Genomic DNA, 17,803 nt, shown 5'->3' on the forward strand with positions numbered 1-17,803 from the left:
ACTAAATAAAATGAGTATTAACAAATAAATCTAACAGGAAGGATGTTTATGAGAGTGTTTGCTGACTGTTTTGTTCTTCAGATCTGTTTATTCCTGTGCAGTATCAACTGTTCTAAAGGAAGCTGGTTAAGTAGAAAAAGAAATATATTTACAGATGATAAATAGCAGCTCCTTTGTATACCGGACCAACACAATAACTTCAACCACCCCTGCAGCAGGACCAGTGCTAGTCTGGATGAGAGATCCATGTACTAAACAACTGTAACAAGTCAGTACTCTTACTTCTTCATTTGTTCTCTTGCTGTCCGTCTCTTGTCCTTTCTATACTCATCCACTTGGGGACATTTCCCTACCTTTCAGCCTCCCTCCGGCTGACAAATTTCACACAAAGTCATAAAAGGAAAGTGCTCTCCAGTGTGTGCAGGCCGAGTATGCTCTTAGTGCACCAGAACACAAAAATTTCAGCAGGAGTCCAAAAATTAAACTACTCTTAGCAAAATTAGTAACCCAATCTCTGAGAATGAAGAATTTCTTTAGCTGAATGTTCAGTATTTAAGTACAGAAATACACTTGCCCTAAATTCACTTAAGAAATATAATAAAATGAAGACACTAGAGCATTTAGGTTTATTTAGAGATTATTCATATTTCATTCTTTCTAGCTAAAAGCAGACTCTAATATATTTAGGAAAATCAAGTAAAAATATTACATATACAATGCAGACAAATGCCATAAATAAGATCATCCTCCCATGAATTCTTGTAGGATAAAGTTTTGTATCTGTCTTACTGATAGGAGTGATGGGCATGGGAAATGTAACAGATTACTGTTCTTAGATTTGCCACCTATTAAAAAGTCTGATAATCACTATTTCAGCAGAATTATAGGCAACTAGCACTATGAGGAAGTTGTGATAATTTAAAATTTAGATAGACCAATGGCACCCAGTGAAACTAGCGGGCAGAAAGAGAGTTGCTTTATGCTTTCCCAAATAAAGACCTGAAGTCCAGAAGTTAGTTTACAATTAAGGAATCAGAAATTGGTGTATGTTATCTTCCCAGTTTTTACTTAAAGGTACAGAGTTTCAAGTAGTTCTGAGACCAATAAGTGAGCTGTCTAAGAAATAATTCCTAGTTTTTATCTCAAAACCAGACTATTCTGAAGTGTTTCATATCCAGATGATATTCAATGCCAGGTGATAGCAAGAAACTGGAATTATTGTTAATCTTGTTAGATGTAAATGTGGGTTTGTGGTGATGAAAGACAGTATTTTTCAGAGATGTATTTGGAAATACATGTGAGTGAAATACAAGAAATCTGGAATTTGTTTTAAAACACTTTAAAGACAGCAGCAGCAATAGAGATGGGTAAAGCAGGTGTATATTTTGAAATTCTGATTAAGGGGTACACCCAGTACTATACTCTTACACTTTTGTAATATACATTCAAAGTGTATTATGATAAATATCTTTAAAGAATAAAAAAGAAATAGAACTATGTAGAATTAAACAATTTTATACTACTTGATGTTTCAAAATGGATGATTCAAAAGAGTCTCCTTTTGCTGAGATCTCTATACTCACTGGACACTCAGAGTTTAGGATATGGGTACAAGTATGGGGATTAAACTATTCATTCTTATTAAAATGCAGATACTTAAAAAAAGATTCAGCGTTCTCTTTAGATACGTGGATGAGATTCAACTTCAACAAGGAAAGATAATTCAGGGAATACTAGTTTTGATCAGTAAATAGATGAGAATTAAACAGCTATTACTTTTCTATAGAAACATAACATTTAATAAGATTTATTTTTCTAATAGGGCTAAAAATTCAGCACTAAATGTGGTTCATTAAAAATGTTGTCCAGGTTTCTCTTTATTCAAATAGGAGTAGGTGTATTTGTACATAGAACAAATGTGAAAAAAAAATCTTTTTCTTTTTATTGACACAAACAAAAGGCTGCTTTAAAAAATGGGTTCACAGTCTGGCTTTTGCACCTGTCTGAACTGTTCAGGAAGAAATCTGGCTGGATCCTGAAGTGAGTTCAACCTATGTCCACCCAAAACAGCAATTGCTTAGAAATAAGACTTTTAAGATTTCTTCTGTTCAAGCTTGAATTTTTTTAACAAAGGGTAAATCTCTAATGGTAGCAAGAAGTTGTTTTAAAACTTTAAAAATTAACTTAGTATAGTTTTCTTTCTCAAGTAAGAAGAATTTTTATATTTTTTTACTTATTCATATTGTGCTCTTGAAAATTAATGTTTCATTCTTCTAGGAAAATATACTGGAAATATGACACTTTGCAAAGCTATTACTAGAAACAGATCATATCATGTATATAAGCTAAATTAATAATTTGAAGTATGATTAAATATTTATATGAAAAATATTCTTTCTATACCTGTTAAGTTAGTGAAGTGTGAAAGTTGCTCAGTCATGTCCAATTCTTTGCAATCCCATGGACTAATACAGTCCGTGGAATTCTCCAGGCCAGAATACTGTTTGGGTAGCCATTCCCTTCGCTAGGGGATCTTCCCAACCCACCAGGAATCAAACTTGGTCTCCCGCATTGCAGGTAGATTCTTTATCAGCTAAGCCACCAGGGAAGCCCTTGCATATTTACAGGATGCAATGTTTTCCAGACACTAAATTCAAGCTTCAAAGAATATCTAAAGACTAGGAAAATGCTTATGGTATATAGTAAGGAAAATAGTTCATTTATAACCATAAAATTTGGTCTAATTTTGGAGAAAAAAAATCCATATATGGAAAATAGAAGCAAAATAATGACAGTAACCAAAATCTAAAAGACGCCTAAATGACGTTTGCTCCTTGGAAGAAAAGTCATGACCAACCTAGATAGCATATTAAAAAGCACAGACATTACTTTGCCAACAAAGGTCCATCTAGTCAAGGCTACGGTTTTTCCAGTGGTCATGTATGGAGGTGAGAGTTGGACTATAAAGAAAGCTGAGCACTGAAGAATTGATGCTTTTGAATTGTGGTGTTGGAGACTTTTGAGGTCCCTTGGACTACAAGGAGATCCAACCAGTCCATCCTAAGGAAATCAGTCCTGAATATTCATTGGAAGGACTCATGCTGAAGCTGAAACTCCAATACTTTGGCCACCTGTTGAGAAGAACTGACTCATTTGAAAAGACCCTGATGCTGGGATTGATTGAAGGCGGGAGGAGAAGGGGATGACAGAGGATGAGATGGCTGGATGGCATCACCAACTCAATGGACATGACTGAGTAAACTCCGGGAGTTGGTGATGGACAGGGAGGCCTGGTGTGCTGTAGTCCACAGGGTCGCAAAGAGTCGGACATGACTGAGAGACTGAACTGACTGACTGACTGAACCAAAATCTTGGATTGCGTGATTCCCTTAACCAAATTTTCAGTATTCAGATTTTCCATGAGAATGCATTTTCATTTAAATTAGGAAAAATTTACTTATACTACCATGATGACTATATGACCTCTTTCAAGATTGTTGACACAAACCACAGTCAAACAGAATGAAATCTGGCACCAAACATGTTTTTTACTCCACATTATTCACCTATCAGAAGCAGGAAAAATGTTGCCCCCCCAAAAAAACATTTTAACTCCTGGATTGATTCTGGGTCTCTTGGGATAATCTCAACATAAGTTTTTTTTTTTAAAAGGACTGGTAATATTTCGCTTCAGAGTAAGTTCCTGTTTTTAAGATGCTCTCAAATATATGTTATATATATGTGTATATATATGTAAGACTCAAGTATAATTATATATATTTTGCCAGTTATAGTTTTATTGCCTTGTACAAAATATAGATATTTGTGCTTCTAAGTAAAAAAGCATCCCATATTCTTTATAAGACTCTCAGATAATTGACATGGCAGTCCCATTCATCAAGGGAAATTCCTTCTCTCTACTATACCTAGTAGTGGCATAAGCAGATTTGTATGGCTCTCAGATCATAAAGAAACATTCCCTAGTTTCAATAAGGTGGGCAGGTCCATAAAGAAAATACATCAAGTGATTTATGTTTAGACACTATAAATAATGCATACAACACACAAGGATTCTCTGGTGGCTCAGATGGTAAAGAGTCTGTCTGCAATGTGGGAGACCAAAGTTCGATCCCTGGGTCAGGAAGATCCCTTGGAGAAGGAAATGGCAACCCACTCCAGTATTCTTGCCTGGAAAATCCCAAGAACAGAGGAGCCTGGTGGGCTATAGTCCATAGGTCCCAAAGAATCGGACATGACTGAGTGACTTCACGTTTACTTTCTTTCACAACACTCTTAAGAGAATCTTTCAGGGCATGGGCCATGGTTTCTAAAAATTTATAATAAAGTTTATAGCACTGGGCATATAGTAGAAACCTAAGAAATACTTGAAGAATAAATGACATTTTCCTAGGTGTCCCAGGTGGCGCTAGTGGTAAAGAACCCGCCTGCCAATGCAGGAGACGTGAGAGATGCGGGTTTGATCCCTTGGTCGGGAAGATCCCCTGGAGGAAGGCATGGCAACCTACTCCAGTATTCTTGCCCGGAGAATCCCATGGACAGAGAAGCCTGGAGGGCTACAGTCCTTAGGGTCGCAAAGAGTTGGACAAGACTGAAGCAACTTGGTATGCAGGCAATTTCATTTGCCTACTGTTTAGAAGTACAGTTTAAAATGGTGGTGTGGTAGAAGGCTTTGATATTATAAGAGCTGCAGGAATGACTATGGCTCTGTCCCATCCTGTAAGCACTCTTCTGCTTTTGTGTGAATGTTTACAAAATTCATTGATAGAACTAAGCTTTATGATATAGTCAGTCAGTACCAAATGGCACTGACTAGCGCCAGCGACTACGTTATAATTGTGTTGTGTTCCTTGGCTCCTAATTCAAGGTTTGCACCTAAGGAACCAAGAAATACCCCAAATGAACAGTTTAGCTTATCCAATAAGATGACTTTGTTTTATTTCCTGCCGTGGCAATATTCTCAATTAAGAAAATATCAGTCTTGCATGTGTAATACATTCACTTTCAACTCAGTAAGTAGCTAAATTAGTGTCCTCTGACTACCTCCAAAGTGCAAAATAAATAAATTTAAAATATTATAAATAGAGATTATAGATACATATTTTTTAGCCCCTGATGAGAGAAAGGAGATTGAGTGATAGTCTGTGAAAATATGCAGGGCGTCTTTAAAGACTGGCCATCACAATATCGTGCCCACAAGAAGAGTCTGGGTGGCTTAAGGAATGCTAACAATTTATAATGAAGAATAAGGCTGCTTTTCCAACCTATTTCTGAGCCTTTCATGTCTAATAGCTGATAAGTGGTAACATAGCTATTCTTTGTAAATGTCCATGATCAGAATTTCATTTCTGTAGCTCAGAAGGTTCAAAGATCATGTTTCTGTACAAAGCAGTAGAAACTTCTAGACTGGATTAGATATATGTAAACTTTGACATTTAATAATCAATGTTTCTTAGGGCATAGAAGAGGGGTCAAGACCATTTTATTCTCAAATTTAATTTTCCTGTCAGTACATACATGTTTCTATTCTTAAGCAAATGCAAATGGGAGAAGTAGTATTCTTGAGAGAAAACTATCTCAACTCTTTTTAAAAAGTCCACAGAGAAAACCACAGTGGAGAGCTAGAAAATAAATTGTGCTCCATGTTCCCTTGTAAAATCCATAAATAAATACATGTATCTACATTTAATAAAAGGTAAAGATAAGATGATTTAAAAAAAAACCAACTCTGCATGCCAGGAAGTACTAGCTTTTAACATTTGTGTTTTTAACCAAATTACAAGTATTATTTATTTGAAAAGGTCTATGAGAATATATACTGTGAGACAATATATACTGTGAAACAACTTCAGCTCTGAAACATATAAGGAAACCCCCAAAGTCACAAGCATACAATAAAACACTAAACTTTATCGCTTTTAAAATTTCTCTTTAATTTTCTCATGAAATGTTTAACGTGCTGTTATAGAAAGGTAACCATTAAAAACAAATATATTTGGATTCAAAACTAGATTTTGTCAAAGCTCTAAAGTATTTGACAATTTGATACCATATTTTACTAGCCTCAATTTATTTAAAAATTCTAATTTTATATCCAAGAAGTATATTCTTTTTGTCTGCCCACTTTTGATTAATTAGTAAATTTGGAGAGTGTGCTTATGATTGATGCCCCTGATTCCAATTAATGAATTATTTAGAAAATGGCAAAAAAAAAAAAAGAAAAAAAAAAAAAAAGAAAATGGCAGTGTTTAAATTGGGTTTCTCGGTGGCTCAGTGGTAAAAGAGTCCGCCACAATGAAGGAAACATGTGTTGGATTCCTGGGTCAGGAAGGTCCGCTGGAGAAGAAAATGACAACCCACTCCAGGATTCTTGCCTGGAAATCCCATGGACAGTGTTTAAATTAGATAGTGCCAACATCAACAATGGCATCTACTGAATGCGAATACAGATCATCCTCCACTTATGATGGGGTTGCGTGTGTACGAAGTCACTTCAGTCACGTCTGACTCTTTGTGATCCCGTGGAGTGTAGCCGTCCAGGCTCCTCTGTCCATGGGATTCTCCAGGCAAGACTACTAGAGTGGGTTGCCATGTCCTTCTCCAGGGAATCTTTCCAACCCAGGGATCCAACCCTCCTCTCATGTCTCCTGTGTTGGCAGGTAGTTTCTTACCACTAGCGCCACCTGGGAAGCCGTAATAGGGTTACATCCTCATAAACCCATCAGAAGTGGAAAATAACCCTGTAGAAAAGGCATTTAACATACCTGAGCTGTGAAACATCATAGCTTAGTCTAGTGTACCTTAAACCTTAAATGTGCTCAGAACACTTATTTTAGCCTGCAACTGGGCAAAACTATCTAACACAAAACCTATTTTGTAATAAAGTATTGAATTCCTCATGTAATTTATTAAATACTGTACTAAAAGTGAAAAACCGAATGTCTGTAAGCATACGGGTTGTTCACTCTCATGATCTCGTGGCGGAGCTGAGGCTTGCTACCCCTGAGGACGGAGCTGAAGCTTGCTACCCCTGCTATTGCGCACCTTGTGAAAGTATCGTATCCCATGTCACTAGCCAGGGAAAAGATTAACATTCAAAATTGAAAGTATGGTTTCTATTTAATGTGTATTTTTTTTACACCACGTCAAGTTGAAAAATGTTAAGTGGAACCACTGTAAACTGGGGACCAAATGTAATCACTTTCAGCAATCCAACAATCAACTATACCATACTAACTACAAGACAGAGAGTAAAAGACACTAGATTGTCATTAAACAGTATCTCTTGAACATTTTCTACATGTCAGATGTTAAAGTAGCCACCAGGCAACCCAATGACCAGACACATAATGTGGGCAATAGGGATAATATTTATATAAAAGATACAAGGCATGGAACCCCCTCTGTGTTCCTTAAGGTCAGTGCATGATTTAATAATGACTTTATCAATTCCTTACGCTTGACATATTAAGTAATGGATACTCATTCTGTTTGGGGTTCAGATAAAAGGGGTGAGTCAAATGAAATAAATATTTGAAATCTACTTGAAAATAAATAAAACTTACTTTTTTACTTGAAATAAATATAAACTCACATTCTCCTTCTTATCTCCTCTAATTATTTTTACTCTCTATATTGCCAATTGTGGAGCAAAGAAATAAGTCAGTTTTATAAAGTTAATTTTATCCCAAATCTTTATGATATGGCTGCCTGGATTTGAAGACGGCTACAGAGAATGATGACTGAAAAACCTACTGCCATGTAACTGATGGTCCTATCCATCCTAAGTGCAGGGGAAGAGTGTTCTTTGATGTATGCCTACTATTTGTGTTCTGTTACTATTTCTGACCCTGCCTCTTGGGTTCATTGCCTTTGCTCAGAAAGAGGCATCCAAGAGTTTAAATTACACTTTTGCTAGATGTTTTAAAGAAAGTACCAATCATACATTAGTTTAGTTACGGCCATTGCTCTTTTGATATAATCAAGAGAATACAACTCAAAAGTTGTCATAATCTTCTTAACTGCCGCCCATTGTACTGAGGTCACAATTACGTAAGAACCACTTCAACAGCTCAACTAAACTATGGATATATTTAGTCCCTACGCTCACAGGCTTTTAAAAGAGCAAATTATAATACAAACTTTGAAATTTGTTAAAATGACATTGTTCATAAATGTCGCAACTGCTCCTAAACACATTAACTAAAACAATATGATAAGTTTACCTGAGGCCACACACTCCTTAGCTTCCCTGGTGGCTTAGATGGTAAAGAACATGCCTGCAATGCAGGAGACCTAGGTTTGATCCCTGAGTGGGGAAGATACCCTGGAGAAGGGAATGGCTAACCACTCCAGCATTCTTGCCTGGAGAATTCCATGGACAAAGGAGCCTGGCAGGCTATAGTCTGTGAAGTTGCAAAGAGTTGGACACGACGGAGTGGCTAACACTGTACACCCCTTAATTATAGTGAATAACCTTTAGAATAAAATATCAAATTAGAATTAAATATTAATAAATATTAATAATATAGTATTATTTTTCACAATAATAATTTCATCTTTTCTACTGTTAATTTTCTCTCAGTTATTACCATTATGTTATTTGGTTTTAATATAGTACTATTACATTTAAGCCAATATAATATTTTCTTTTAAAAACAAATCTATGTAGTAAACTGGTAACATTTCAACCTTTTAAACAGATGGTGATCAAGTTGCACAGAGAATTTAAGTGATCAAAATAAATTAGGACTGCAAAATTCAAACTGGCAAAACACCTGGTAAAAAAAATAACACAAACCTTCCTGTTTTAGGGATCCAACTAGATTGTGTTACATTTTTATATAATCACGAAAGGAAGAACCATAGAAAATACAAAACCCAGGAAACCCTAGAAAACTAGATCACAATTAAATAACTATTTTCTGGAAGGCTTCCTCTTTAGACATCACAGTATCTCACTTGAAACCGTTCACTGGGCTTGGCACTTGTTTACCTGAGGTGTTAAATGCACCCTCTGTTTCCCTGCCTACTTGCACTTTTAATAGGAAGAGGAGTCCCTCTCCAAACAAGGCTACCTTTGTAACAAATCAAGAAAGGAAACAAACAGTGCACCTGGCAACTTTCAACCACTTCTAGGGAGAGACAGCAAAACTCTCCAACGCTCTTATAAACACATATTATGGAAAATACTATTTTAGAAAACGTTTCCCTTTTCGAAGACCTGCCATGTTATCAAATATTCCCTGCCTCTCTTTTGGAGTAGAAGCAGGTGTGGAAAAGGCCCTGTAAGTATAATTCTCTTCAGAAGTTCTATCGAGAGGCAGTTACCATCCCCTGCAAAGCCTCTGCAGCTGCGAAGGCGGGACTCTGAGCGCCAGAGGCAAAGAGGTTAGGGGGCGCCAGGTACCCGAAATCGGGCCGAGTTAAGAGCAGCCCGCACGGGGGTCGGTTGGGCGGGGAAGCCTGCACAGACCTCTCCCACCTCACGCCCCCAAATTTCTCGTCCTTTCCAAATCCTCCTCTCCTTTCCCTCACACACCCCTATATCCTCTTCTCCCTTCCCTTTCATGCCCCCCGAGTCTTCCTCAAACGGTCTCCTGGAGTCACCCGAATTCTCTCTCCTTTCGCGTTTTAACTGACTTTCCCCTTAAAACAGCTCCTCTCAAGATCTCCGAGTTCCCGCGCGACCGCGGACTCCCGCCCCCGACACTCACGAGAAGAAGGGATCATCCTCAAAGCTGCTGCTCAGCATCCCGAACATCCTGGCTCTGTCTCCGGCAGCGGCGTTCGCGGACAGATTGGCAAACGATGTAACTCGCCGCGGCCGCGACCCGAGCCAGCCTACCCAGCACTGTCAATGCCTGTCTCCCAGCCGCAAGGGCCGTGGCGGTCGCGAAAGGCGGTGCTCGACGCGGAGCTGCTTTCCTATTGGGCGCAGATCCCATAACGTCACCAAGACGAGGCGGGGAAACAGTGTGCCGCTGCCATGGGAACCGCGAGCAACATGGTGGAGGTTAGAGGCTTGTCAACGCCTGTCTCCCAGCCTCATGGGCCGCGGCCGTCGCGAAAGGCGGTGCTCGACGCGGAGCTGCTTTCCTATTGGGCGCAGATCCCATAACGTCACGAAGACGAGGCGAGGAAACTGTGCCGTGGCCTTGGGAACCGCGAGCAACACGGTGGAGGCTAGAGGCTTGGTCAAGCGCCAGCCGGGGAGCCCAACATGAAGCCTCCTGTGGGACAAGATAGCTTGTTCTCTGGGCTGCAGGAACACAGAAACCAGTCTACCCTCTGTGTGACCTTGGGTAAATCGCCCTCGGCCTCGAAAAGGCTCTTTTCGGGAAAACGGAGATGGGTCAAGATTTGGGCTACTCTGCATCCAAAGACCCACTTACCGGCCTCATTTTGTGATCCACAGCAGAGTCCTGTCCGAAACACACTCTGGTGGTTGACCTAACGCTGTGAACAATAAGAAAAGATGTGCAAAAAGTTTTTGAGTACATTTAGTAAATAGTGTGACTCAGTACTTGAGGGAAATGGGATGAGGCCTATTAGATTTCAACAAATTCATCTTTTGTGAGCCTAACCTGAAAGCAATGTTTCCCAAGTGGGAAAAGCTTAAGTTTTACGTATACATGGTATTTAAAAATAAGATGAGAATGTTGCTCTCTTCCAGCCTCTTTCCAGTCCGTTTCAAGGAGCAAGTCTCACTTTGGTGCTGGTGTGTCTCTTCAACACTTCTCCAGCATTGCTTAACCTAAGAGTAGGACTCAGGCCCAAGGCCTGCAGCAAGCAGCCATAGCCAACTAAAATTCCATTACTGTATATTTTTGTTTTAATTATATTTATATATAAGCCTTCTGTTTATGGCAAGGAAAGTGGTCTTAAATTTAAAGCAATAACTTTAAGTGAACGTTTAAAAGTTTCAACATTTAAGTGAAACCATGTGCTAATTTCAGGAAATAGTACAGGTGAGATGTGGGTATGTTGAGGGGAGGGGTCGGTGGGAGGGTTCTCACATTACTGAGCTTGGAAAACAGGGTCCTGAGGTGTTGCAGGAGCCTATAAAAATGTGGAGGAGAAAAACGAGAGAACATTAGAGAGAGAGAAGAATGATTAGGGGTCTAAGAAGAGAGAAAATGCATGTTGCATGTCCATCCTTCACTAACCGGGCTACCCAGCCTCTACAGAGGGCTGTCACATGGGGACAGAGTGTTATCCATAGCTGCACAGGGCCTCCTGGGATTGGGCCAGCAGAGTGGCACTCTGCCAGCATGAAGAAGTGTGCAGGGCCTGATTTGGAGGTGGCAGGAATACTCGGAGTTATTTTGGGAGCTGGAAATTTAATCCTTTGGACCTTTTACCTCCCCACCTTTAGCCAAGTTCTTTGATTCCCACCCCCCACCCCCACCCTGAGACTGATGACATGAGGTTGGGCAGCCTTTACAGCCCAGGTTAAGACCTCATAGCCCTTCTGAGGAAGAGGATATTTTTTTTCTCCAGCCTCAGAATAAAATTCAGAGAGCATATACATATTAGGGATATTCTTAATTAGTTTCAAGGCAAAACAATTATTTTAGAAGAATTGAAATTATTTTCTGCTTAAAATAATACAACCCAAGATGTTAAGGAGGCTACATTAAAAAAAAAAAAGACTTAAATGAAATGGGGAAATTATTGGTGATCAATGATAGCATTGAAATAGTTTTGAATTAAGGTCAAATAAAGGAGTTTGTGGGAAGTTTTCCCCTTTTGTTCCCATGGGGAAATTTTTCTTAGCATTGCACTGTTGAAACATTTAAGCTTTAGTCCAAGCATAGGTTAGTTCAGGGTGTTATCTGGAGCTTCTAAAAGCAGTTTGGGCCTAATGGCAAACACTTAAAAAATGTTAATAGTGGAAAAGGGAGAGTGGATGCTAAAGAGACCTCATCAGTTTCAGATCAGGTGGGTAACAGGTAGGAGCCAGAGCAGGGAAAAATAGAATTGCAAAGCAGGACTGTGGGGAGAAGGGGCCCTGCACTGTCTTATAAATAGAATCACAATAGATCATGTGTACTGATTGTGTGCCAGGTACTATGGTAGGCCCTTCATGTACATTAACTCATTAAATCCTCACAATTTTTATGGAGTAGTGATTGTTTTATCTCCATTCTTAGGTAATGCAACCAAGATACAGAGAAGCTAAGAAAGTTTCCAAAATTCACACAGCCAGAGATTGAACTGGGCAGTGTGCCTGGAGTTTTTGCTAGTAGGAGCTGTTTGCATGGAATGTGGGTGATGGGCCACACTGAGAGATGCAGATGAAAGCAGGTTACTATTTCTCAAAATCATGTAAACAAACTAAATAATGGACTCATACTAAAAAATGTAAAATTTAGTGGAGATATATTAAAATCAACATAACTTTACAAATATCCATTGAGTGCCTACCCTAGTCAGACACTTATCTAGACACTGAGGTGTTGGTGAACAAAACAGACAAAAATTCCTGTTGTCCTGGGGTTTATATCTTGTGAATGGGCATATGAAAAATGACATCACAGAAAGCAGTACGTATGTTAAAAGGTGTTAGGAGCAAAAACTGAGCAGGGTAAGGGGAATGGAGGAATGCAGTTTTAAACAAGGAGATCTGTGTAGGTCTCATTGAGATGGTGAGGTTGAGCAGACTCACTAGAAGGAAGTGGACATCTATAAGAAGAGCATTCCAGGCCAATGCAAAAGCCCCGAGGTAGCATGTGCCTGGTGTATATAATGCACAATCCATTCGTAGGTCAGGGGAATAAGATGGGCCAAGTAAAGTGAAAATAACCTATTAGCATAATAGCTCCTGTTTGTACTTATGTTCCAGGCATTGCATTCAGGGCTTCACATACATTTTCTTAATCCTTATAACAACTTTGTATACTAAGATGTTTATCTCCATATTACATATGGAAAACCCAGAGAGATTTGGTGATTGCCTAGTCAACTCAGGACTTCCCTGGTGGCTCAGACGGTAAAGCATCTGTCTATCATGCAGCAGACCCGGGTTCGATCCCTGGGTTGGGAAGATTCCCTGGAGAAGGAAATGGCAATCCATTCCAGTACTATTACCTGGAAAATCCCATGGACAGAGGAGCCTGGTAGGCTACAGTCCATGGGGTCACAAAGAGTTGGACACGACTGAGAGTCTTCACTTCATTTAGTCAACTCAAATCCAAATTAGTCCTACTCCAAAGTGTATATTCTTGCCATCACCCTAATATATCTCCCTATAAACATTAATTATTTTTGAGCACCTCTATGTAGTAGGCATGGCACTAGTGGTAAAGAACCACCTGCCAATGCAGGAAACAGAGGAGATATGGGTTTGATCCCTGGGTTGGGAAGATCCCCTGGAAGAAGATATGCAACCCATTCCAGTATTCTTGCCTGGAGAATCCCATGGACAGAGGACCCTGGCATGCAAGAGTCCACAGGGTAGCAAAAAGTTAGATAAAACTGAAGAGATTTGGCATGCATGCATGTACCAGACATTTTTACATATAAACCTCTAACCTCACTACAACTGACATTTGGAAGGTCACTGACCAAGATCAAAGAACACAGTGAAGGACATGAGACCCAAGCCAACCCTATAACCCTACTAAAATCATTGAGAGTTTAAAATGAGTGCAATTGTATGGAAGTTTGAACAGTCTTTGGCATTGTACTTCTTTGGGATTGGAATGAAAACTGACCTTTTCCAGTCCTGTGTCCACAGCTGAGTTTTCCAAATTTGCTGACATATTGAGTACAGCAATATAATAGCATCATTTTTTAGGATTTGAAATGCTTAAGCTGGGATTCCATTTACCTTCACTAACTTTGTTCGTAGTGATACTTCCTAAGACCCACTTGACTTCACACTCCAGGATGTCTGGCTCTAGGTGAGTGACCACACCATCCTGGTTATCTGAGTCATTAAGACCTATTTTGTATAGTTCTTTTGTGTATTCTTGCCACCTCTTCTTAATGTCTTCTGCTTCTGTTAGGTCCTCACCATTTCTGTCCTTTTTTGTGCCCATTCTTGCTTGAAATGTTCCCTTGATGTCTCCAGTTTTCTTGAAGACATCTCTAGTCTTCGCATTCTATTGTTTTCCTCTATTTCTTTGCACTATTCCCTTAAGAAAGCCTTCTTGTCTCTCCCTTCTATTCTCTGGAACTCTGTATTCAGTTGGATATATCTTTCCCTTTCTCCTTTGCCATTCACTTCTCTTCTTTTCTCAGCTATTTTTAGTTTCCTTAAACAACCACTTTGCTTTCTTGCATTTCTCTTTCTTGAGGATGGTTTTGGTCACTGCCTCCTGTACAACACTAAAGCATCTGTGTTGTGTGGATCACAACAAACTGTGGCAAATTCTTAAAGATATCGGAATACCAAACCAACTTACCTGCCTCCTGAGAAACCTGTATGCAGGTCAAGAAGCAACAGTGAGAAACAAATGGAACAAAGAACTGGTTCAAATTTGGGAAAGGAGTATGACAAGGCTGTATATTGTCACCCTGCTTATTTAACTTCTGTGCAGAATAAATCATGACAAATGATGAGTTGGATGAAACACAAGCTGGAATCAAGATTGCTGGGAGAAATATCAACAACCTTGGATATGGAGATGCTACCACTCAGAAAGTGAAGAGGAACTAAATAGCCTCTTGATGAGGGTGAAAGAGAAGAGTGAAAAGGCTGGCTTGAAACTCAACATTAAAAAAAACTAAGATCATAACATCTGGCCCCATCACTTTATGGCGAATGGAAGGAGAAAAAGTGGAAGCAGTAACAGATTTTATTTTCTTGGGCTCCAAAATCACTGCAGATGGTGACTGCAGCCATGAAATTAAAAGACATTTGCTCCTTGGAAGAAAAGCTATGACAAACCTAGACAGCATATTAAAAAGCAGAGACATGACTTTGCTGACAAAGGTCCATCTAGTCAAAGCTATGGTTTTTCCAGTAGTCATGTATGGATGTGAGAGTTGGCCTATAAAGAAAGCTGAGCACCGAAGAATTGAGGCTTTTGAAATGTGGTGTTGGAAAAGACTCTTGAGAGTCCCTTGGACTGCAAGGAGATCCAATCTGTCCATCCGAAAGTAAATCAGCCTGGAATATTCATTGGAAGGACTGATGTTGAAGCTGAAACTCTAATACTTTGACCACCTGATGTGAAGAACTGACTCACTGGCAAAGACCCTGATGCTGTGAAAGATTAAAGGTGTGAGGAGAAGGGGACGACAGAGGATGAGATGGTTGGATGGCATCACTGACTCAATGGGCATGAGTTTGAGAAGGTCCGGGAGTTGATGATGGACAGGGAGGTCTGGCGTGCTGCAGTCCATGGGGTCGAAAAGAGCTGGACACAACTTACTGACTGAACAACAACAATAACAAAGAGTTTGAAATTCACTGAGGCCTCTTTTCTTTTTATCCCTTAATTCATCAGTTCAGTTCAGTTCAGTTGCTCAGTCATGTCTGACTCTTTGAGAGAAAGAAAAATAAAGTCTATCACTGTTTCCACTGTTTCCTCATCTATTTGCCATGAAGTGATGGGACCAGATGCCATGATCTTCGTTTTCTGAATGTTGAGCTTTAAGCCAACTTTTTCACTCTCCTCTTTCACGTTCATCAAGAGGTTCTTTAGTTCTTCACTTTCTGCCATAAAGGTGGTGTCATCTGCATATCTGAGGTTATTGATATTCCTCCTGGCAATCTTGATTCCAGCTGTGCTTCTTCCATCCCAGCACATCTCATGATGCACTCTGTATATAAGTTAAATAAGCAGGGTGACAGTATACAGCCTTGATGTACTCCTTTTCCTATTCGGAACCAGTCTGTTGTTCCATGTCCAGTTCTAACTGTTGCTTCCTGAACTGCATATAGGTTTCTCAAGAGGCTGGTCAGGTGGTCTGGTATTCCCATCTCTTTCAGAATTTTCCACAGTTTATTGTGATCCACACAGTCAAAGGCTTTGGCATAGTCAATAAAGCAGAAATAGATGTTTTTCTGGAACTCTCTTGCTTTTCCACGATCCAGCGGATGTTGGCAATTTGATTTTTGGTTCCTCTGCTTTTTCTAAAACCAGCTTGAACATCTGGTAGTTCACAGTTCACGTATTGTTAAAGCTTGGCTTGGAGAATTTTGAGCATTACTTTACTAGCGTGTGAGATGAATGCAATTGTGTGGTAGTTTGAGCATTCTTTGTTATTGCCTTTCTTTGGGATTGGAGTGAAACCTTTTCTAGTCCTGTGGCCACTGCTGAGTTTTCCAGATTTACTGGCATATTGAGTGCAGCACTTTCACAGCATCATCTTTTAGGATTTGAAATAGCTCCACTGGAATTCCATCACCTCCACTAGCTTTGTTCATAGTGATGCTTTCTAAGGCCCATTTGATTTCACATTCCAGGATGTCTGGCTCTAGGTGACTGACCATACCATCGTGATTATCTGAGTCATGAAGATCTTTTTTTTGTACAGTTCTTCTGTGTATTCTTGCCACCTCTTCTTAATATCTTCTGCTTCTGTTAGGTCCATACCATTTCTGTCCATTATTGAGCTTATCTTTGCATGAAATGTTCCCTTGGTATCTCTAATTTTCTTGAAGAGATCTTTAGTCTTTCCCATTCTGTTCTTTTCCTCTATTTCTTTGCACTGCTCATTGAGGAAGGCTTTCTTATCTCTTCTTGCTATTCTTTGGAACTCTGAATTCAAATGGCTGTATATTTCCATTTTTCCTTTGCTTTTCACTTCTCTTATTTTCACAGCTATTTGTAAGGCCTCCTCAGGCAGCTATTTTTCTTTTTTTTTCATTTCTTTTTCTTGGGCATGGTCTCGATCCTTGTCTCCTGTACAATGTAACAAACCTCTCTCCATAGTTCATCAGGCATTCTGTCTGTCAGATCTAGTCCCTTAAATCTATTTCTCACTTCCATAATCCAAATCATAAGGGATTTGATTTAGGTCATACCTGAATGGTCTAGTGGTTTTCCATAGTTTCTTCAATTTAAGTCTGAATTTGGCAATAAGGAGTTTATGCATCAACTACTTATAAAAAACCAACTATATCCTGGGCACTATTCTAGGCATTGCTAACTGCTAAGTCACTTCAGTCGTGTCTGACTCTCTGCGACCCCATAGACGGTAGCCCACCAGGCTCTGTCGTCCCTGGGATTCTCCAGGCAAGAACACTGGAATGGGTTGCCGTTTCCTTTTCCAATGCATGAAAGTGAAAAGTGAAAGTGAAGTTGCTCAGTTGTGTCCAACCCTCAGGGACCCCATGGGCTGCAGCCTTCCAGGGTCCTCCATCCATGGAATTTTCCAGGCAAGAGTACTGGAGTATACAAAATTCCTGGCCTTCTTGGAGCTTACTCTCCAGCAGATGGTTCTTTCACCAGCTAATTCTGCAGTTACTATTGTTACAGCACTTCAGAATTTTCAAGATGTTTTGAAGACTTTTTCTCAAGTGCCCAAGAAAAATGAACAGGCTCTTGAGTGCTGTACTTTCAGACTTAATTCTAGTTCTCCAGAACCATGGGTGTTAGGCCATAATAAACAACCTTACTATCGTTACTTTCAATGTGTCTAGGGTTTCATTTGCTTTAAACTGTGCACAGAGATTCTGGGACATTATAATGTTGAGAGAATTTGAAACGATGTCTGTTGGACACTGTGAAACTACTATCTTGAGATATTTCACATACTTTTTTCAATATTGTGCTACATTCCTTTAGGGGATGTCATAGCTTTGGAAAGCTAGGTTTTTAGATGTTCC

General features: G+C 39.5%; 1 protein-coding gene across 5 annotated transcripts in view; it reads right to left on the reverse strand.

Moving 5' to 3' along the window:
• MLF1 (myeloid leukemia factor 1) overlaps positions 1-9,896 on the reverse strand; it is a 30,764-nt gene extending 20,868 nt beyond the window's left edge. For all 5 annotated transcript variants that reach the window (XR_001022962.4, XM_042235106.2, XM_004003215.6 and 2 more), the window contains exon 1: positions 9,735-9,896. Coding sequence is in view for 4 of the 5 variants with exons in the window: in XM_042235106.2 (XP_042091040.1) it covers positions 9,735-9,781 (47 nt within the window). In the remaining variant the exon portion in view is untranslated. The remainder of the gene's footprint in view (positions 1-9,734) is intronic.
• Positions 9,897-17,803: the final 7,907 nt, after the last annotated feature.

This window comes from Ovis aries, chromosome 1 (genome assembly GCF_016772045.2).
Source record: "Ovis aries strain OAR_USU_Benz2616 breed Rambouillet chromosome 1, ARS-UI_Ramb_v3.0, whole genome shotgun sequence".
Lineage (NCBI taxonomy): Eukaryota > Metazoa > Chordata > Mammalia > Artiodactyla > Bovidae > Ovis > Ovis aries.